We start from the raw sequence: 24,235 nt of genomic DNA on the forward strand, positions 1-24,235 counted from the left end.
GACCTTTTAATATCTCTGTGACCTATTAGAAGGGAACCCCGCTGATAATAAATCGGGTTATTAAGTTCAGGACTCGCCCTGTGTGTCGCTCTTAATTATAAAACTATCCTAAAATAGACAGCGTCTTCAGCTAATCATTCTTGTGTGTCTGCTTGGGGATTTATAGCAATAAATCAGGTTAAAAGTGGCACACAACTCTGTCCCATGTAGGTTTGCTACATCTGGTGTTTCGGTGTTTTGAACGAATCTTTTAAACGAACGAATCGTTTTCGTTCACTTCCATGCAATGACTCATCTCAGAGCATCTCTCGTTTTGAAAGAACCCAATGAACTCGTTCATGTTTGAACTAAACGACTATGCTTGATTCCATCGATTCGGTTAAGTGAATGATTCAATGAATCATTCAATACTGGAGCATCCTGCAGACTCAGACACCGAATGAATCAATAAACGAGTCTGAACAAATCTTTTTAGTGAAGAAGTCTTTTAGATGAACTAAAATCCCCAACACTAATAGGCACTTAAATGAAGCCTTAATATGCATAATATTGTATTTAAATGTATAAAATAGACTTTACATGGACAGATACAGATAGAGCTTGTCTAATCGTATAAATGCAGATAAGTCCTGCAGTCAGTCTCGCGCAGTGAGTTATGACGAGTCTCGCGACAGTTCCACGCTATTCATCAACTTCACTCCTGTTTTTTGGAGCGTCCCGAGAGTCTGTCGAGATGAAGATGAAAAATAGGGGTGTTATGAAAATCACTATAGTCAGTACTTCATGACATTTACCCCCGAAGCATAGACAGAGTGTACTGAACCACAAAGGCTGTATAAACGTGTTTTTAAAGTACCACACTGTAAAACCGGATAGCGTTTTATTCATTAAATCGTTCAGACTGCTGTTGTATTCCCGCCCTCCAGCGAGTGGTACGTTCCGCGGGGTGGCGGAAGTCTCGCTCTGCCATGTTGAGCGCTTTGTTTCTGTGAGTGAGACGCGATGATGGAGCAGAGCTGGAGCTCTTTCTTATTCCAGGTGAGAAACTCTCTCTCTTAAACACACACGCACATTCACACTCACACGCCGTCCGCTCGCTGCTCACTCGTGCTACCGGCCTGCCTGCTTCAGTTTGCTTTATCCTCAGAGATATTTGAAAAGGCGCAGTTGGAGCAAAACAATAGTAGATGAGTCCCAGGCGCCCAGCTGCGCTCCCTCTCTAGATGTAGTAACACTCAATCTCTGTGTTTACCCCTTTATCTCTGTAGATCTATCCCTATATCCCTCTTTACCCCTCTTATCTGACTCTGTAGATGCAGCCCTGTGTGCATCAGTTTGTTACTCTATCTGCAGATTTTTCCTTCTGTCCCCCTGTTTACTCCTCTGTCTGTACTCCATCTATCCCGCTTTATTTCTCTGTTATCCTGTCACTGTCTCCATCCATCTTTCCCTCTGTAGATCTTTTCCTCTGCCTCTATCTGTTCATTCATCTCCCTATTCACTCCTTTATAGATATTTCACTCTTGTCAGTTTTTGTTCCTCTGTCTTTATCCCCGTCTATCTTTCTATTTTCTCTCCTTCACTAGATCAGTCCATCATCAATTCCTCAATCTCTTTATGTGTTTACACCTCTACCTCCACCAGTACCCCTATCTAATGTTCCCACAGTCATGAAAAATCTGGAGCATTTTTTTTTTTCATTTGTGATTTTTCAGGAGTGGAAAAGTTACAGAAAACAATGTATGAAAAAGTTATGAAAATGTCTGTAGTCGGTGAATTCTTAAAAAATGCAAGTAATAAAAATATTTACATTTTCAGTTTGGTGGAAATATTTTTGTGAGTGACAATGTGTATAAGATTATAACAACTTATTATAGCAAAAGTCATTAGTCAAAAGGGGTGGTATCTATCAGCTTTGGGACAGAAAAATTCAGACAGTACAATAAGCCGCTGTAGTGACTCAGATCCTGAGAACTTGTTCACATGTAAACTTACTTTATGAGGTGTTTGGTCAAATTGCATTTAGCTTTCTTAGTCATTTCTATCCTCCGGGCTTTAGTTTAACTTTCTGCTTTTCATTATACCTTTCACAAAATGCATTGGTTCATATTGCACCTGGTTCCTCCGATTTTCTGCAGCTGGATACATGTATTTTAATATTGTTGAAGACCATATTTATCATGCCTTGTGATTACAGCGCTTTTGATGTCAGTGAGAGTTTTACAGTATAAATTATTCTGGGGAACATGTTGTGTTTGCATCACATTTTGAGCCATATGGATGAGTTTACTTAACTGTTCTTTACTTTGCATGTCTTTTTTTTAATGTATGTTTATTACTTGTGTTATAGTGTATGTAACATTCACTATATGACTCTCCTGAAAAGATCCTAAGAAACATGTACATTTTTTTGCAAGATATCATATTTCCTTAAGTAATGGATGTTTGGGATCCTGTTTTGCCCTTGAAGTGCTGCACGACTGAGTCATTTCACAGTCAGTTCTCGGGAAGTGAGATTAGACAAGTTTGATCTGCGACACATGCCGCCACACAGGTTTTTTTCTGTGTTTTTATGTCTCTTCGTAATTGAAAAGATGTTTGGATTAGCATGAATCAGGCTAAAATCTGTGGCAAAAACAGCAGCTCTGATTGATCCGGCTGACTTGTGTTTTTGGTAGGGCATCATAGTAAAGTTGTGACTTTGGGCTTTAGTCATGAACTTGGTGAGACTGCAGAAGCTTTTCTGATGGTAAACCTTACTTTGAAGGTGAATAACTTCAGTGGGTGTTTAGAGACAGGGCATATCCTTCAGGTGTCTTGGGATGCACTTTTTAAAAGTTGACCTGGTTTAGTTGGGCTTTTTGATAAACTAGTTGACCTCACTAATCAGTTATTGGACAGCTAGTCGATCATTGTGACCCATCATGACCTAGTGTAGCCTAGAGAAAGTAGAATTCCCGTAATCCATTTATCATCAAGCTGAGGTAGGTTTGTGACTCATGAGTCACTGACTCATAAAACACACTTCATTTGTTGATCAGACGCACAGCACAGACGAGACACGACTCAGACCTGCTCCATCATCTCCGGGGCCCATCCGCATCTTGCCTTTAGTGCCTAACAGCTTTAGTCTTTCATATTTGAAATTTTCAAATGATGAAATTTTCATGATGAATGAAAGTGGTGACGTCCGACCGTCTGGGATCTAAGAATGTTTTTGGAGCCACAGTCGACCCACCAGAGTGGAAATGTTTGTTGGGACACTTTCTCAAATGTTTCATGCAGTGTCACAGTTTGGGTTGGGTGGTATGATGCTGTATATCAAGAAACGGTATGAATGTGTCAAATGAAATTTTTTCAAAGCTTTGGTTTTAACATCATACCAGCACTTTTACAGTGACTTCAAATGTTTTTTATATTTCTACTCACTCAACGATGAATGTGTGTTGAATAATATATTGAGGTAAAACACTTTACATCAATAAATTATATCATTTACATCAATAGATTATTTAAAAAAAAATATTGAAATGTTGAAAAATAATCAATTATTTTATTATATACACACTTTGTTTTTATATTGTATCATAGTTAATTCTAATTAATATCTGACTATTTTTGTGGATATAATAATAGATTAGGCTAATAATAGGCAGAATAATAGATTCATATTTTAAATTTAAAAAATTTTATCATGTGAAATATTAATCTATTATTTATGGACAAAAACAGACATATGCTATGATTATGTAATATATTCGACATTATGGGGTTGAATTTCCAGCAAAAAACATTTTAATGTATTCCGTTACCATGATATAATATCTCATAGCATGATGTAAGGTTGTGGTCATACCGCCCACCCCAGTCCCAGTGAAACACAAGCTTCATGCGTCTGTGAAAATGTGTAAACTGCAGGGAGATTATGCATTGGGATTTGTCATTTAGGGTCTAATAGTTGTAAACAGCTGGGTTGTGTAGTGTTATGAGCTGTTCGCCTTCCCACAAGCTCCCTGTTCCTTTTATACTGTTTTTCTTGCCCGTTTAATCACCCTTTCTTCTTTGCTGTTTCTTTTCAAATTCAAATTTAAGAAAGCTTTACTCGAAAATGAATTACCATGTGTTTCAGCATCCAGCCCGGGCCCGTTGCAGATCTCCATTGTGCGGCCGCTGGCTTTTCAAAACTCCTTATTCTCTGGCTGAACTCGTTTTCTCTGTTATTTACGTTACACTGACCTCAGCCTTCAGAGCCGATTTGTATCAAAATTGTCAGAGTGGCGTGAAGACGCAGCAGGGCTACAGTCATTCTGCGTCACACGCTCGCAAAGTTCACACACACACACACACGCGCACGCGCGCGCAGCGGCCTAGTCTAGACTTGCATCCCCAGACGTAGCCAGTAAACTGATGACTGGGATGCTATAGGAAGTGAGTGAGCAGGTGTGTGTGTGTGTGTGTGTAGATATGCAGTTCTCCTCATGAATAGAGGAACCAAATCAGAGAAGACTCCCGCACAAAGACCCCCTGCGGATCCATGAGGGCATCCCCGCTCCGATTTGTGTCCATCACAATAGAGCAGATGAAATAAGGAGCAGAAAGAAGCGTTCATTTTTCTTGTCCTGTGTCTGCCTGCGTCGCGGTCAGCCCTGCGAGATGGATGGATGATGCTGAATGCGAGAGGTCAGGTATTTAACCCTGCCCTCTCCATGATTGCAGGAGAGCACGCATCTTAATTGCGGTGTCCTCTTTTTGCTGCGTCTGCAGAGACCAACTGCATCACTCGCTCCTTATTAGTGCAAAATTACATATTTTTAAAATCTACTGATGGACCCTTTTCATAGACTGTGAATACGTGTTTCCACAAATATTAACATCGTGAATATAGTTTTTGTGCATTTTCATTTAAAAAATATATAACACTATACTTAGTTTTGTGTTACATTGGCATTACATCTCAAAAAATAGTGTGTTACGAATATAGCAGCTGAAGGAGTGATGGCAAATTTAAAATCTTTCTGGCTTCTGTCAAACATAATATTTTTTCCTCATATGTAATGTCATATTTTTGACATAGTATTTATTTTCCTATTGGAGCAAATACAACTGGAAAAGAAAATGTGTTGCAGTTTCCAATCACCACAATAGAACTTTTCCTATTTATGACAACTTTCGCTTCTGAGAACCTCAGAAATGTGTAAAGGATCCATAAGTTCTAGTCAGGAAGGTCTAGCAGACCCTGGCTTTCATACAGCATGGCAATACAATTGCATTTTCAGATTTTTAGAACACCTGTCTGCATTTATACATTTAAATATTTCTTTTTTTAAAACACACAAACCAACTGAATGCAAAAACATGCAATGCTTTAAAAGACAGATATTAAATAAATAAAAAATGCTAAATCTCAAAATATCTTTTTTTTTTTTTTTTCACAAAATTAATCAAATTTGAGGTTTTAGCATCCAGTTACAAGACTTTAGGCACACTCATTTTTTCAGTATATGCAGTATATATAAAATACTGTATACATAATGCAGTGCAATGATTTGCAAGCCAAATATTCCTCAAATAAGCATGTTAAATATCAAAGTACCTTTTTTAGTTTTTGCACAAAACTATTATGGTCTACTATAATATATTTTGAAATTTGAGAGACCATAATTAACAGCTTTTAGCATCTGCAGTTGTTTGAGACTGTCAACATGCTAAAACCCTCTTTATCAAGTTGAAAAATATTAACTAGTCCACTTCACTAATCAATTAGCTTGTAGGAAGACTAGTGAACCCATCCTTATGTTTCCCTTGCCTCTGAGAATTGACAGGCCTTGTTGTTTTATCAAGCCAGGGGAAGCTGTTCCCTCAGGGGCCGAGCACTAATAATGCCACCTTTGACCTTTCTCTGACTTCATTCATGGTTTAAAATCTACATCTGATTTTTGCTCATTAGTTGTGTGCATTTGGGTAAGTTTTTTTTTTTTTTTTTTTTTAAACCAAGCTGGTTTGGGGCTGTTTCTGTGGTTTGTGGGGGCTGTGCCTGTTTTAGATGCTCCATTGAACATCAATAGTGGGTGAACAGGGCATTTGCCGCACTTTATCGGGTCTTTTAAGCCCCTCAGGCTGTGGTAGAGTTGAGAAGTCGGATTCATTTTGGCGAACCGCTTTAAGAAGACTGTTCAACGATGCATTGGATTAAACTTTCATACGTTCACAAACTCCCAGTTTGGCAATTGATGTGTTTGTGATCGTTGTATATTGTTTTCCCTCTGGTTTGTCCTGGTGTTGTGGCTCAGAGATCAGTGTCTGCCAGGGCAGGTGGCTGTGATGTAGGTTAGCAGTGAGTGTCTGGAAGCTTTTGCCCCTGGCTGTGTAAACAAATCCCTCATGCTGCTCTGTGTGTGTAAAGGAGAACTAAAGGAGTGCATCCGTCCTCCCAGAAGCCTCAGTAAACAAACAAACAAACATCCACCTCTGTTTCCAGGCCTGCGAGGTGGGTTTCACTGTGTTCAAGTTGGCTGCATCCCAATTCACATACTTCTATGCTCTGAAAGTAAATAATTCACTCATAATGGGAAAGTATATGCACTTTTTGAGTTGTAGTAGGACAGTACGTCAGTATTGTCACAAAACCACATCATAAAATTTCATCATGCATTTTAACTGCTGTGGCAACATCTGGCTCACACAGATGTAGACTTTAAAAATCAATTGTATTTGTGAAAGTCATGTTTTCCATTTATACATAATTGTACATTACCATTCAGAAGTTTGAGGCTGGTGGAAATTTTTTTTTAATGTTTTTGCATTTAGGGATGCACGATATATCAGCCACTAAATGTAATTTTTTCTGTTTGTTTTAATGGTGAGACTTTGTAATCAGGCTCTCAAAAATGAAATAAAAATTTGGATATTTATCGGCCAACATATCGGTTATCGTCTTTTTAGAATTTTCGGTTCTCGTTATCGGTCAAAATGTTCCCTAATTTAGTTGATTAAAAGTACAGTAAAAACAGTAATATTTAGAAATATTTTTACAAAATAAAATTTAGACAGCTTTCTATTTTAATAAAATGTAGTAAAGCTGAATTTTCGGCCAACATTACTCCAGTCTTCAGTGTCGTTCATAAGTCATTCTAATATGCTGATTTGGTGCCCCAGAAACGTTTCTTCTAAATAATCAATATTGAAAACAGTTTTTCTGATATATTTTTCAGGATTCAAAAGAACAACATTTATTTGAAATAGAATCTTTTATAACATTATAAATGTCTTTGCTGTCACTTGATCAATTTAATGCATCCTTACTGAATGCATTTAATACAGAAGAGATCTGGACCTTCAGCCGTGCAAAATGTATTTTGAAATCTCATAAGCGCCAATATATTGCTTATCAAATTCTAAATATAAATCTTTGATATTCCTGTCTATCAAACGCAACTATCTGTAGTGTAAATGCCACAACTCTCTCGTTTTCTCTGTAAAGTCCTTGTTATCTCGTTCACAGGTTTAGCTGAGTTTGTTCCTGACCCGCTGAATCATCTCACTTGTGTTACAGTTAATTTTGCAGTCACATGAAGAACCGGGAGCATCTCAGCAGATCGGTTTACGCCGGACAGATTTAGATTCCTCAGCGGCCCGACGTTGTTTTTGAGTTCAGTTAATCAGAGCGCACAGCCTCTGCCCTGTACCCAGCGTTCATGCCAGCATGTGCTCTATCACGACTGCAGCGTAATCTGTGTCATTAGTTTGGGGCCCAGATGACACTTTCGATAACACTGTGAATCATTCTGAATCAGGATTTCTGAGTCCAGTCATTAGCACAGCATGCATTTCTGTGGTTGAAGAGGGAAACTTGACTCATTTGATTTAATGAGAAGTTTCTCAATGCAGTACCTCTTCCTCCTGCCAGCTGTCGAGTCCAGTGTGTGTTTGTATGTATGTAACGTGAGCGTGTGTGTTCATTCCTGAACTTCTGCTCATCGTTAGTCACCCCGCAGGCTGCCGGAAGTGCTGATGGGAACACAGAACACACACACACACACACACACACACACACACACATACAGCAAATCAGTGCAAGATGGACTTTATCATCTACATCAGTAAGATCAGAGTTTTTCATCTCTGTTCAAACGTACTGGAGCCCTGGAGTTAAAACACAGTTTTTTGGGGGGGTTTTTTTACCTGAGGAAAAGTAAAATAAAAGTAAAATTCAGTATATCTGTGCAAAAGCAAAAGTGTGCTTATGTGTGCATATTTATTCTATTATTTAATTCTATTCTATTATATGTGACCCTGGAGCACAAAACCAGTCATAAGTAGCACGGGTATATTTGCAGCAATAGCCAACAATACATTGTATGGGTCAAAATTATCAAATCATTAGGATATTATGTAAAGATCATGTTCCATGATGATATTTTGTATCATTTGGACAACTTTAAAGGCGATTTTCTCAGTATTTTGATTTATTTGCACCCTCAGATTCCAGATTTTCAAATAGTTGCATCTCGACCAAATAGTGTCCTATCCTAACAAACCATACATAAATGGAAAGCTTATGTATTCAGCTTTTAGATGATGTATAAATCTCATTGAAAGAAATTTACCCTTATGACTGGTTTTGTGGTCCAGGGTTATATATTATTATTATTATTATTATTATTATCATTATTATTTACTACATATATTAAAGTTGTTTTTCTAATTTAAAGAATATGCCAGGTTACATAAGTATTAAAGGGTTAATTCACCCAAAAATTAAAATTAGCCTGTGTTTTACTCACCCTCGAAGCATCCTAGGTGTATGTGACTTTCTTTCAGACGAATCCAATCGGAGTTATATTAAATATAGTCCTGGCCCCTCCAAGCCTTACAATGGGGGTAAGCAGGTGTTTTATTGTCAACAGTTCAGAAGACATGAAATAAAGTGCATGCATCCGTAATAAAACATGCCTCACACGGCTCCAGGGTGTGAATAAAGGGGTCCTGTAGCAAATCCATGCGTTTTTATATATATATATATATATATATATATCCATATTTCAAACATAATAATCTCACTTCCGCTGACTGTGGTATGTAGAAGCAGTCCTGGCGGATGACGTAGGACGTCGGTGTTGCGTGATTAGTGATGAGCGCAGAGAGAGAACAAAGCAAAACGCCGATCACGAATTAGAAGCACAAAATGAGGATTTGTAAAGAAAAATGTCGGAGGATTTCGATACAAGCCAAGAGGAGACCGGCAGTTTGTGGAAGTGAGAAAAATTTGTTTATTACGTTTGAAATATGAATATTTATCTTAGAAAAACACATGGATTCGCTACAGGAGGCCTTTGTTCACCCCCCTGGAGCCGTGTGAGGCACGTTTTATTACAGAGGCACGCACTTTATTTCACGTCTTCAGAACTGTTGACAAAAAACACCCGCTTACCCCCATTGTAAGGCTTGGAGGGGCCAGGACAATTTTTAATGCAACTCTGATTGGATTCATCTGAAAGAAGAAAGTCACATAAACCTAGGATGCTTTGAGGGTGAGTAAAACACAGGCTAATTTTCATTTTTGGGTGAACTGACCCTTTAAAGTTATCCATCTTTTGTACTGTAAGATACAGTGTTTTGATGTCTGATTTAAATTAAAACATGTTAAAATCCTTATGTATATCATAAATACTTAAACCTGTGGTAAACAAATAAAACGGGTTTGGATTTATAATATTTCTCTGAACTTATTTTTGGGGGCGTTGCCGTACATGACTGTGCTTTAAAGTTTAAGCGGATTTTCAACAACAATCAGTTTAAAATGATTTATTTTGGGGGATTAATTCATTATCTCATTATTCTATTTGTTTTATTTAGTATTCCATTTTTATTTCATTCTATTATTTTCATTTTATTTAGTCCATTATTTTTATTATTGTTTGTTTTTTATTTTATTATTCTGATATACTTGTTTATTATTATTATAAATTTGTCTCATTCTGTCGCATTATTTAGCATTTTATTCTATTATTTATTGTTTGTAATTATTTAGCACAGAATTTCTCTCTCTAGCACATGTCTATCAGCCATAATTTTGGTCAATATTGATTTTATTTGTTTGTTTGTTTGTTTGTTTATTTGGTCAGCGCATCACCGTTTTTAACCTTCCTGTCTGGTTCTGTCTTCTCCTTCCAGCAGGCTAATGAAGCCCTTCACCACCAGCACCAGGTGGCCCCAAACAGCCTGCTGCCCCTGCTGAACTCTGAGCCGCAGGACCAGAAGCCTGTGATGCCCATTCCTCTGGACCACAAGCCCCCCGTCAGCGCCGCTGAGCTCCTCAAGGACAACGTAGCCAGCGGGACGGGGGGAGGAGGGGGTGGCAATGCCGGAGGAGGTGGTCCAATGCCCGTGATCAAGAAAGAGCACAAGAGCAAGACGCCATTCATCTGCGGCTACTGCAACAAGGCCTTCCGCGACAGCTACCACCTCCGCCGGCATGAGTCCTGCCACACCGGCATCAAAATGGTGTCCAGACCCAAAAAGACGGCGCAAGCGGCACCGACCATGGTCCCGCTCATCTCCACTATGCCCCGTGAGACCACGGGCGACCCTGCCTACATTTCAACCATCGCTGGCATCTTTTCCACGGCGACCACTTCCACATCCTCTGCCTCTACTGTCATGTCCCCGACGTCCATGTCCAACGTGACCCAACACAGTGCCCCCAAAAAGCCACCCAAGCCCGTAAAGAAGAACCACGGCTGTGAAATGTGCGGGAAAGCCTTCCGGGACGTTTACCATCTGAACCGGCACAAGCTGTCACACTCGGACGAAAAACCGTTCGAGTGTCCTATATGCCAACAGCGCTTCAAGAGGAAAGATCGCATGACGTACCACGTGCGTTCACATGACGGAGGCGTCCACAAACCCTACGTCTGTTCTGTGTGCGGAAAGGGATTCTCGAGGTATGTATATAATATAACATAATGTAATATATTCATATTGAAATAATTGCTGTTCTTTTGAACTTTCTAGTCATCCAAGAATCTTTAAAAATAATTATTACTGTTTCCAAAAAAATATTACGCAACACATGCTGTTTTCAACATTGATTGTAATAAGAAATGTTTCAGTAAATCAGTATATTAGAATGATTTCTGAAGGATCATGTGACACTGAAGACTAATTGCTGCTGAAAATTCAGATTTTCCATCACAGAAATAAATTACATTTAAAAATAAATTGAAAAGAAAAAGGTTGAATTGTAATAATTTTTCACAACATTAGTTATTACTGTTTTTGATAATAAAGGGAGCCACAATAAACAAAAGAGATTTTTTTTCAAGAACATAAAAACTCTTACCGACCACATACATTTGCCCAGTAGTGTATTTCGTTTTTTTATTATTTATGTTATTAATTGTCATTTATTACATCATTGATGAAGTTGTTTAAAAAAAGAAATCAGTAGCTTTTAAAAACAGTAATTAAACTGAATTAACTGAACTATCACAAGTTTTGAGTACGGTAACAGTTCATTTCAAGTTAATAAATAATCTTTGTTTTGGAGCAGCTCAAAATGATTCAAACCATAAACTGCTTTGGTTTGAGAGACTGATATTTGAGTGTTTTTACTGATTAATTTAAAAGAACTGGCTCATTAGAGTAATTTGTTTGCATATTGGGCTGCAATGATCACATTGCAACTTTAAGGTTTCTGATAATTAGCCTACAAGCTCAGATCTGAGCTAAAAGGCATCATTTTGCACTGTAGATGTGGTAGCTTGGTATAATTGTTAATTGATTGACTTAATGTTGGTTAGTCATTTAAAAAGGATTTAATGTTGGTTCTGACTAAGAACCAGTTCTTAATAGAAAGCCGTACAAATAACTATATATCTTCGCTGTAAACAATATTAGAACGTATACGTTAATGGCGAATTTGAGTCATTCGTTTCCATCCTGCATGAAATGAGGCTGTTTGTGGATTCTGATGATGTCAGGGCGTTTGATAATGTCTGTTGAAATATGTGTTCAAAGCTCGAGCTGAATCCACCATCTGCTGTTCTGATGATGTTAATGTCGTCTCGTTCCTATTGGCTGCTGCTGGCTGATTTATAGTTGTTGTGAATGGATCTGACTGGCTGCCTTTGTAGGGCCCAGCATGCCGAGGGTCTGCGTGAACAGAAGGAGGAGGGGGTGCTCTTATTCCTCTGTTATTCCCTCCTTCCCTCCTGTTTGTTCTGTCTTAGAGGATCAGCGCTGGGGTTTCCTTTGAGTCACTCAGGGGCCGCAGACATACGGCTGCTTTAGGAGTCTCGTCTATAGTTCGTCTATAACGTCCCTGAATGTCCGGTAAAGCATCGGAGAGGCCTCGCTATCCCTGAAATTAATCCTGGGATTATTAATCACGCACTGACACAAGTCAAAGCACAGAGATAAAAGGGGCTGTTTTTAGAGCTCTGGCTGTTTCTGAGAACACCACCTGAAAACGAAATGTCCCAGTCTCCTCCGGCAGGTCGTGTCACATTCATATTTAGTGCAGTTTTTAAACCTGAATTAAATTATTCTCCTCCAAATGCCCCTGTTCATTTGCTTTCACTGATATTTTGTTCCACATTGAAGTAAGATTGCAAAATACTTTCGTTATGAATATGAGAGGAAGTTGTGAAGTAGCAAAAGTTTAAATCTGAATGTTGTGTTATTTTGGTGTCTTTGAGCTATTAAAATAGATAGTATTTAAAATTATTATATTATTTGATTGACAGATACTGCTTGACTAATATAGTTATTATTGGTTTGAATTAGTTTTTAATTTGTATATTTTCATTTTTTACTTCAGTTTTAATTGATTGTTTTTTTTTAATGTCGGTTTTAGTTATTTTAGTACATCAAGTTAAACTAAATTAAAATGATAAAGCTAAAATATTAATTCAAGTTAATTTAATTTAATTTTTTTACTTTTTTATTTTATCAAAAATTCAGTAAATGTGTACTATTCTGAAATATTATTACAATTTAAAATAGCCATTTTCTATTTGTGTATATATATTCAAATGTAATTTATCCCTGTGATAATAAAGCTGAATTTTCAGCATCATTATTCCAGTTCTTATATACTGATTTGTTGCTCATTATTATCAATGTTGAAAACAGTTGTGCTGCTTATTTTTATGGAAACTGTGAAACATTTTTTTTCCGGATACTTTGATGAATAGAAAGTTCATTAGAACAGCATTTATTTGAAATAGAAATATTTTGTAACATTATAAATGTTTTTACTGTCACTTTTGCTATATTTCATGCATCCTTACCAAGAAAAATCTTTCTAAAAAATTTTTTTACAGTTTTATGCAGCTTGAGTTTTCTTACTAAACATTAAAACCAAACCATATGGACAATCAAACTTATGTTCACACCAAAACCTCCAGTGTGAAAGTATCATTTTGTTATGTTAGCAGCTGTGAACAGTGAGTTGTTGCTGGTATAGGCCAATATTTACTGTATGCCACATCTGCAAGCATGCTTTCTAGCTCACGGCAGCTGATGAATCTGCAGCTCAGAGGCGGACTCGTCAAAACTGTCTCTCAGAGGCAAAGTACAGCACCTGAGCCTGCTGGTTTTGTTTTTATGAAATGCACACAGATGCAGCTGGTACCAAAATCCAGTGGCTTTGTTACAGAAACTTGATGCTGTTTTCCTTCTTACCATGTTTTTCATTTTTCCCTCTCTTTTCAGGCCTGACCATCTCAGCTGCCATGTGAAGCATGTTCATTCCTCGGAGAGACCTTTCAAATGCCAAGTAACGGTAAGAACAGGAACCCATTTATCCGATTTATTCAGTTGAGCCTCACAACTTTTCCCATCTTTAATTGCTAGCAACTAAAGTTTCGAACCCCGTAGAGGGTTAATATTGAGGACTTAATGTGGCTTGCATCAATTTGGATAATTTAAAGAAAACTGATTGAATTTGTACTGTAAATGATATAATTCTGCATGTCCATTATAGGCCTGTACATCAGCCTTTGCCACCAAAGACAGACTTCGGTCGCATATGATTCGGCACGAAGGGAAAGTCACTTGTAACGTGTGCGGAAAGATGCTGAGCGCCGCCTACATCACCAGCCACTTAAAAACACATGGCCAGAGCAACTTCAGCAATGCCTGTAACAAAGGTAAGTGCAACGTGATTGGCTGCCCCATCAGCCAATCAGCCGGTAGTCTGTATAACGACTCTCCCAGCCTCTCTGGGTGACTCATGTAGCCCTAGCTCCAACATCTTTCTACTAACACTCTGTTCATCCTTTCCTCTGAGCTCTTTACTGTCCCTATAGCTCCCAAACTCTCCTATACACTCAAGTGCACTAGTTTGAGAAGTGACTTTGCAAGCACAGTTGGGAGATTTTTACGCAATCTGCTTACAATAAATTATACTCTGTTGTGGGCTTAAGTCCTACAACTTTTCAGAACATATTTTAACATCTGCAATAATTTAATTCAGTGTTTTCATGACATCACAAGTTATTCTGAAAACTTCACTTGGTTTGGACATTATCCCGTCCCTGGCATATGAGGTTACAGGTTCTTAAATTGACAAAAGTAGGTTTTAGGAGCCAGTGCAGAGTTGCTTTTTCTTAGATGGACAAATATGGGTATCTGAAGAAGCACAAAGTCTCTGTAAAGTGGACACGAGGGCCATTTGAAGCCATTTTTTGGGCATTTCTGTTCAGAATGATACTTCAACATGGCTTCCAAGATTCTTTTTCATTCAAAGTCCTGTGCCATTGGCATCATTTATGTTTGGGATTGTTTCACCGTGATTCTTGAGAGTTGTTTGGTTGTGCAGTCCATCACGTTTCATTGGTCATGGCATTTGACTCGTTTGTTCAGATGTTAAGTTAGTCAAGCATGTCAGTGGAGAAGACCAGTGCTTTGCTTTAGGCAGAAACTGCTCTGAACCGGATCCTTTCTAAGGATGTGTACGACAAGGTCAGGAGTAGGTCAAGGGGCAGGTCTACTGCAAGGATTGAAAAGAGGTTAGCTGCACTCTACAAATTTGTTCTGTCATTTACTTTAATTAGAATTTAATGGGTAGAGTTTGCTCAAATTCATACCTGAGGTCTCAGTATATCTCAGAGCTGTTGTGCTATTTAGTGATAGGTGCCATTACATGTTCTTATGGATTTTTTTCATGAATTAACCCACTGATCCCCATCCCATAATCTATCTCTGTCATGTAGTTTAGTTTTTTTTTTTTTTTTTACATTTTTTTAATTTCTTGATCATGATTAGCAAAATTTTTTGTTGTTGTTGACTGAGTGTCTTTTTTTTTCCGTAGTGTGTTAGAATTTGGTAGAACTGTATAATTCAGTAGCTAAAATCTCTGAATGTTCTGGTTTCAAGACAAATTCTCTCTTTATCGACAGAACCTGTGATCATTCTGTTGATTACCACAGAATATTATATTGTAATTCTATTATATTAAAAGTATATTCAAGTATTTTTTATAATATAGTACAATAATATCATATAATGTGACAGAAAATTGTATGTATATTAGTTTATTATATTCTTATATATTTAAAATATATGTTAAAAACAGATATAAATTGGTGCAAATTGAATTATTCTATATTATTTATATTATTGTATAGTTATATAATATCATATTGTTTAGCACCTCATAATTCAAAGAATTTTTAACAGTAATGCCCTTATAATAGACAACGAATTTTTGCTTGTTTTTGCAAACTGGTGAATGAGATTTTTTTTCTGTGCTAACATCTACATCTGTCGATAGAGCTTAACCTGTATTGAACCTGAAACATTCACATTCAATTAAAATTTCTCCGATTTTAACACAATAGTCATGTCTGAATTCACACTGTGCATAAATACTGCAGCCCTGCATTGCTAAAAGCCCCATAATGCATCACTGCAGGCAGCTGCCTGCCCATCATAACCCTCTGTCTGTTTCTAAATAGGAGATTGGCAGTGGAACCACTCAGGGCTCCGAAAAGGTAAAAATGAAACGAAACAAAAAAAGGTGGAAAAGCAGATGTACACACACAATAACAGTTTGCTCTCTTCTGTCCCTGCTGTTGATAACAGGAAGTTCAAACACAAATGCTCACATATATCTACTGGTCTAGGTCGTTTGCCACGGCAGTCTAGATACCGGGAGAGTTCGGGAACAGAATACACACAAATCCCCAACACAAGTTCTAACGCTTCTCCTGTCTCTTTCTCCGTGCTCTACAGACAATACTGAAGTCTGCAACTCTGCCTCCACTACACCGGTCTCAGCCACAGCCCCAATCACCTCTGCAATGAACCGCGGCAACACCAGCAACCCTGTTACAATAGCAGCCCAGATGAACATCTCTACCAACACGGTCAACATCACGTCTCCCGTCAGCCTGCAGCACCCGGTTACCATCACCGGCCCTGTGAACATCGCATCCGTCAACATCCCAGCCACAGCGCCCATGAACATCGCCCATCCGGTGGCCATCACCACTCCCATGCCCATGCCCATGAACATCGGCGCCCCGCTCAACATTGCCATGAGACCTATGGACACTATGCCCTTCCTGTCCCAAGTCTTGCCATCTTCTCACTGGTAGAACCGGGGGCGCTGACCAGCATTTTTGCCCTGACTGCTGTGCTTCTGACGTCTGAGTGGCGCGAACAAACCCATCTACATTGCAACACTAGCAGAAGATTTGCACGGATTTCCAACTCTCTCTGGCCTTCGAGTATGTTTGCGTTTTCGCACCTGGTGAGCAGCTCTGTAGCGGGGCATTTCCCAAGCTCCTCTGAGCACTTCAATCCCCAACGACAGACGTTTTTAAGGACAAATGCAATAATTGATGTGCATTTCGAACACTTTTTTTTTTAATAAGCAGAGTGCCGGTGGGTTCTTCAATGATGTTGAAGTGTAACCTGCTAATCAGTATTTAAGGAAATTTGATTGAAATGGACTGTTGCTTCCATTGGGAGGGAGGATTTTTAAAATATCTTTTGCATTATTTCGATTTTGCGCAGGGGTGTGAGTGTGTGCGTGCGTGCGGTTTTTTTTTTTTTTTGTGTGTGACAACTCTGAAGAGGTACCGTAGAGAACTTTTTTTTAATTAATGGTGTTCGTCATGACACTGTTTGCTTCCTTTTAGTTTTTATGAGGGGAGGGCAGCTTCGTTCTCTTATAGTTTACGTGGCCATTATTAGCTGTCGCATGTTTTTTTTATTCTTTTTTTAATTTTTTTTATTGCATACAGAAGAAAGCGTTTGGAGTAAGGAAAGAGAGTCTTGCACTGAAAGCATATCCCTAGTCTAAAGAGGCAGTATTATCTAAATATGAATATCAAGATGTGTCCCAAATGGTGCACTTGATGTAGTTGCTACTATCCCATGGTCTTTGTTTGTGCGGATCTACAAAGTCCATGAAGATGTAGAGTATCCAAATTGTCATTTTATTATTGAGAAAGGTGCTCAAGAGCGCACCGACTTCACAGCAGACTACTACTCCACAGTCTGTGCAGCATTTCTTCACCAAAGTGTGGACTCAGAAGAGGACCATAAGGGCCAAGTGTGTCATTTGGGATAGGGTTTATGAGCTGTTGGTAACCAGCTCATATCTAACAGGGCCATCTATTGGTTGGAGTACCGCGCTGACACCCTTTAAAGTTTTAATTTGGACTTTTGCCTGTTAAAAGTATTTTATAACCTTGTTTTTTGTATTTTTATATGATGTTTGTAAGATCCCTGTTCTAAAAACATGTTCTACAAAGGAAATGGGGCTGAGAATAGGAAATGAACATGAATAATTCCAGGAAAATGCCTTGGAATTATTCATGTTTGTTTGTAAATATATTTCACTTTGATTTTTTTTTTTTTTTTTTTTTTGTTAGTTTGTTTTAAGGTTTTAATTTTTATTTATTTTCTTTAGTTTTTTTGCTTGTTTTTTTATGTTTTTGTAAGTTTTCTGTTTTGTGTTCATTTTCGTTTTTTGTTTATGTTTTAGGTTTGTTTTGTTTTATGGTTATTTTATGTGTTATTTCAACAGCAGCACCATCCTGCTCATTTTATTTGGCTCCAGTAGTTTGGACTCTGTAGATGATAGTATTTTCCTGTAGCTAAAGCCCAGAAGCACCATTTAACATAAAAGCACGTCTTCGGTCTGAAATAATGGAGAATGTTTACAGACTCGCCAAATTTCTACACTGTGTGCTGGTCTGTGTGGACTGAAGAGTTGAATCATTTTGTGTTAATAAAACACAACAGTATAAGTAGGAAGAGTGAGCTGTCACTCACTACACAGATCTGCCACCAATGTGAGGGAATTTAGGTACATTATGTCGGCAACTTCCTCTACATGCTTCCTGTGGATGGAGCAGATGCCAGAGAGAAGAGACTGCTGTAGTGAAAACACTAATTATTTGACTTGTATGCAATTTTTTGTGGATAGTTTTCCCGCCACAGCCTGTGATGTGACGATCTGGAGTGTCTGAATGGATGCCGTCCACCCCAGCACTGAGTCTCAGGAAGGGGATGCTTTTTCCTGATCAGACACAATGAATCCCTGATCCGTGTGTGTTTGTGAACGTGTGTGAGGCATTTGATTCTCCTATCACACTAGAACAAAAGCATGTTTCCATAGTTTAGTTTGTGGGAGAGTGAGAATGCACGTTTATGCATTTCATGGTAGATGCATTACAATTGCCTCTTTTATTTGCCAAATTGAAACCAATTATGAAATCCAATGAAGTGAACATTTTCGAATTGAGTCTAATGGTGTTTGTTTTGATTCAGTTGATGAACTGGATGATTTTTGGAGCCCCTGTGAAAGCAGTTGAATGTATATGTTTGTACAGAAGTGTTTAGCTCAGAAGATCTTAGAGTACAGATAGACAATGTGAGCAAAGAAAAGCAAAATAACCTTTTATAAAACTTTTGTATTAGTACATTAACAATGGTAATTTTGTATATATGAAGACTAGGCTTTCTGAGTAGCAGGAAGAAAAACATTCCTACATTTTTTTTAAATGTAAGTTTGTCAGAAATAATTATGTAAACATGCGCAATGTTTATGTGCCTTTTATTTGGGTTGTCTAAATAAAAAAAAAAACTGTAAAACAAGCATTCGAGAGAGATCTACAAGCATTTATTCTTAGCAATGCCAAAATTCATTGCATAAATTTGGAAAAGCTCTATCTAGACATTTGTCTGCATGACAAAACTGATACCTCATGTTAACATTAATCTTTTATAACTTTCTTGCTCTCTTCACACAGATGTACCTTTGTTTGACAGGTTCTCTGCAAAATCAAGAAATAGCAGTATTAAAATGGAGATTTCTAGGCACTAAAATTTCTATTCTATTTCTTATTATGCTCAGATTTTTAATTGGCCTCTTAGTCAATGCAATCTTGTTTGTGCGGATCTACAAATGATTCTGGTCCAAAAACAATTATAAAAAATGATTTTGCTGCTCAAATATGGAGACCCTGATCTGAAATGGTTAAACTAGCTTCTGGATTTATATCAGGATTACACTAGACACTGTTGTTGTTATAGATTTAGTTTTTAATTAATTTATTTTGCATCTAAAATAAAAAAAAAAATTTTTTTTTTGCTGGTCAAAAAAGTGGAAAGTCTTATCTGAAAATGTGATCTTTAATGTGTTAAAAGCATTTATATAAGGATTATATGAATAAAATATTTTGCTAGAAGTCTCTTTGTAAAGTTACACAGGAAATTCGGAGTCTGGCCAATGGGAGTGCAGTTGACCAGCGTGCACTCTCAGCCTAGGCAACACTTGATTTTGCATCAGTACAGCATCAGGCATTGCACATCACATATGAGCGTTTTCTCAATGCATGAACCTCACCCCAAAAAAAAAAAGAAAAATCCTCTTTCATCTCTAATTCATGGCTCTCCATCTGGCCCTGTTCCAGTGTTCCCCTCCCCCCACACTAGTTCCTTAATCTTACATGCTGCCTTTTCTTTCTTCGCGAATCTCATATTGGTCGTTAGGACTCATTTCCATGTGCATTGGCTCCATTGGTGCGCGTTCACGGCCTCACGCTTGCCGCATCATTTGATCAGGCGTGACGCGCCCCTGGGATCCCAATACAATCAGCCCTGGGTTTAATCTCGTGTCCATGAGCAGGTGCTTCGGGTTCAAGGTCTTTTGTTTCACCCCTCACTGTCGCCTCACAACGGGGATAAAAGACAATGAGCCCCATTGAAAGAACAATTGCGCTTTTTTCAGGGCGCCGCTGTTCACCATCTGCCTGTGTCTGTAAGTACAGGCAGCTGTATTAGTATTTGAAGAGCATTTCTCTTCGTTCATTCATATTCATGAAAACATCTCATTTGGATGTTTCAGCAACATTGAGCACTTAAGTAATAAATAATTTAGATTTATTATTGAAACAGAAAACAAGTGGTTACACACTGTATATTGCCCCTATAAGCTATATTATTGTGGGGTTTTCTGTGTTAACGTTTGGTTTATATATATATATATATATATATATATATATATATATATATATATACATATACATACATACATACACACACACACACACACACACACACACACACACACACACACACACACACACACACATATATATATATATATATATATATATATATATATATATATATATATACACATATAAGCATATCTAAAATACACACACACGTATATATATATATATATATATATATATATATATATATATATATATACATTGTGTGCAGAATTATTAGGCAAGTTGATATTCTGGTCATATTTTTTTTCCAAGAACATTTTACCAATTCCATGCCACATCAATCTTAATAATTTATAAGTGATACATAATTGTCCATGAAGGCTGAAAGTCAAAAACTCCTTATTTCAGGTGTACAGAATTATTAGGCAGGTTTTCTTTTAACAGATAAATTGAGCCAAAAAAGAGATTGAACTCAAGAATAAAAGCAAAAAAAAAATTATGAAATGCCCATGAGAAGGATGCAAAGTTAAGGTATGACCACTGGGCAGCAAAATGCTCATTAGGTCAGCACGGTCAGAAAAAAACAGGTGGAGAAGAAAAGACATGTTAACTGCAAAAGAATTAAGAATTAATGTGAAGAATTAGGTGAGAAACCATCAGGAACCATTTAGTCTCCAGCACCATCATTTTCCAGAACTGCAACCTTCCTGGAGTCTCCAGAAGTGCAATGTGTCAGGTTCTCAGAGACTTTGCTTGGGTAAGAAATTCTTTAAAATGACCCTTACTTAATAAGAATAACATGCTGAAGTGTTGTGAAATACATGAAGACTGATTTTTTTTTATAGGCTTTATGGACAGATAAGTTGAAAGTGACTCTTGAAGGACCAGCATCACATCGTCTTGTACCACTGTTTGAAGAATTTATCTTCCAGAATCTGGCAGTAAGTTTTAGGAGCTTTCATGGACAATTATATATCACTTATAAATGATTAAATACAAAATCAATAGTAGTTATTAAGATTGATGTGGTTTGGAATTGGTAAAATTGGCAAAAAATATGACCAGAATATCAATTTGCCTAATAATTCTGCACACACTGTATGTATATATTATATACCGTATATATATATATATATATATATATATATATATATATATATATATATATATATATATATATATATATATATATATTACACACACACATAAGCCTCTAAGTGCCGTTTGACATTTTCTTCTAAAATGAGCATTTTCTCAGGCTCCTATGTTTATATATTATATATTATATATATATATATATATATATATATATATATATATATATATATATATATATAATGTATAACGTTTGGTTTTTATATAAATATATATATATATACATACATACACACACACACACACACACATACATACATACATATGTTTAGCTCATATATATATATATATATATTATTTTAAAAATTCACAAAAAATGTAACCTTTCATTGGATAATAAGAATTTAAAATGGGGGGAAATATCATTATGAAATAAATGTTTTTCTCTAATACACATTGGCCACAATTAACGGCACCCTTTTATTCAATACTTTTTGAAACCTCCATTTGCCAGTTTAACAGCTCTAAAATTTTCTCCTATAATGCCTGATGAGGTTAGAGAACACCTGACAAGAGATCAGAGACCATTCCTTCATCCAGAATCACTCCAGACCCTTTAGATTCACAGCTCCATGTTGGTGCTTCTCTTCAGTTCACCACTCATTTTCTACAGGGTTCAGGTCAGAGAACTGGGACGGCCAGCAGAAGCTTGGTTTTGTGCTCAGTGACCCATTTTTGTGTTGTTTTTGAGGTTTGTGTTTGGATTATTGTACGGTTGGAAGATCCAAACATGGCCCATTATAAGATTTCTAACAGAGTCAGTCACTTATTGATTTTTTTTATCTGTTGGTATTTGATAGAATCCATGATGCCATGTGTCTAAACAAGATGTCCAGGACCTCCAGCAGAAATATAGGCCCACAACATCAAAAATACAGCAGTATATTTCATTGTACACATGGGGTACTTATCCATCCCTGTGTTCACCAAACCCATCTTGAGTGTTTGCTGCTAAAAAGCTCATTTTTTAGTTTCATCTGACCATAAAAGCCAGTCCCATTTGAAGTTCCAGTCGTGTCTGATAACTGAATATGCTGGAGTTTGTTTTTGGATGAGCTAGGAGAATTTTTCTTGAAACCCTCCCAAACACCATGTGGTGATGTAGATGCTGTTTGACAGTTTTTTTTTAAGGTTTTCTGACCTTTTTCTGAACCCGAGACTCAACTATTTTCTGCAATTCTCCAGCTGTGGTCCTTGGAGAGTCTTCAGCCACTCAAACTCTCCTTCTCACCGTGCATTAGGACGATGTAGACACACGTCCTCTTCCAGGCAGTTTCATATCATTTTATGTTGATTGGAAATTCTTAATTATTGCCCTGATGGTGGAAATGGGAATTTTCACTGCTCAGCTCTTTTCTTAAAGCCACTTCACTAATTTGTGAAGCTCAATTATCCTTTTGCTGCACATCAGAAATATATTCTTTGTTTTTTCTCATTGTGATGGATGATTAAGGGAATCTGGGCTTTGTTTTCCCTCCTATTTATATTTCTGTGAAACAGGAAGCCATGGCTGGATAATTTCATGTTCATAATCACCCTGAAGTGCTCAAAATTGTGAATATGAATGGGAATGTACTTCAAAGATATTTTACTCATAAGAATTTTTAGGGGTGCCAATAATTGTGTCCAACGTGTATTACTATAATTTATAACTTAACCAAATACTAATTTACTAAATTAAAGTTCAATGAAAGTATGTTTTTTTGTTTTTTGTTTTACATATAAAAAGTTTGTTTTACAGCAAAAGCAGATAACTCCACATTTTATGTTTTAGAGTTAAAAAAAAAAAAAAAGTTGTTTAATCTTAGTAATCTCAGATGACAATGTCGACGCCTGACAAACGTTGTTGTTGTGATCATAGTTTGTATGGATGTGATTACAAGCAATACACGGAGCTTTTCTCTCACCATTGTAACGAGCTGCTTTTGCGAGGTTCCGTGAAAACCTTTCAGCTTTTATTTTCCTTTTACGCCCTTAAGAAGATATCACAGGTTCATCAAGTTTGTCGAAATTATCCATCCTTGATCACTTTTAGCTTTGACGAAATTCCTCTCAGCTAGCATGCCTTTTCAAAGTGAAAGTAGCCTTGTCACCTGACTTGAATACAGCGTGCTGATTCGCTAAAATGGACTTATAGGCAAAACAAAGGGAAAACTGGAGGCGGCTCATTCAAACCAGCACAGATTCGGCTACATAATGAGCTTAAAATATCATCTTGTTGTGATGTTGGGTGCCAGAATCGACTTAACGCAGCCTCAAATTTGAAATTTTATCGCATACCTGCTGCCACTGCCGGACAAAAAAACCGACGGCAGCTGTGGTTAAACGCGATAAAACGAACGGACTGGACAGAAACGATCGTCAAAAATGCTCGCGTTTGCAGCACACACTTCTTATCAGAAAAGGTTAAATAAAGTATTGTATTATAAAGTATTGTATTATAAAGTATTATGGTTTGTGTTACGTGTCTACAGATTTCTTATGCATCTCACAACTATGAAATAATGTCTGTGTGCATGTGTGTAAAACAACAAACTGATTTATATGCTTAATCATCTGTAATATACATTGTTGTGATTGATAGTGGCTGGAATTTC

At 37.3% G+C, this 24,235-nt stretch overlaps 1 protein-coding gene across 2 annotated transcripts; it reads left to right on the top strand.

Moving 5' to 3' along the window:
- The first annotated feature begins 907 nt into the window (after positions 1-907).
- vezf1a (vascular endothelial zinc finger 1a) lies at positions 908-19,105 on the top strand. Of its 2 annotated transcripts, XM_058789211.1 has the most exons (6): positions 908-1,038; positions 10,174-10,943; positions 13,717-13,786; positions 13,988-14,153; positions 15,963-15,998; positions 16,240-19,104. In XM_058789211.1, the coding sequence occupies exons 1-6, from the start codon at positions 1,003-1,005 to the stop codon at positions 16,602-16,604; spliced, it is 1,443 nt and encodes a 480-aa protein (XP_058645194.1). In that variant the 5' UTR covers positions 908-1,002; the 3' UTR covers positions 16,605-19,104. The 2 variants fall into 2 exon arrangements, with proteins under 2 accessions (XP_058645194.1, XP_058645195.1); XM_058789212.1 differs by lacking the exon at positions 15,963-15,998 and having other exon boundaries at positions 16,240-19,105.
- The last annotated feature ends 5,130 nt before the right edge of the window (positions 19,106-24,235 follow it).

This window comes from Onychostoma macrolepis, chromosome 10 (assembly GCF_012432095.1).
Source record: "Onychostoma macrolepis isolate SWU-2019 chromosome 10, ASM1243209v1, whole genome shotgun sequence".
NCBI classification, from domain to species: Eukaryota; Metazoa; Chordata; class Actinopteri; order Cypriniformes; family Cyprinidae; genus Onychostoma; species Onychostoma macrolepis.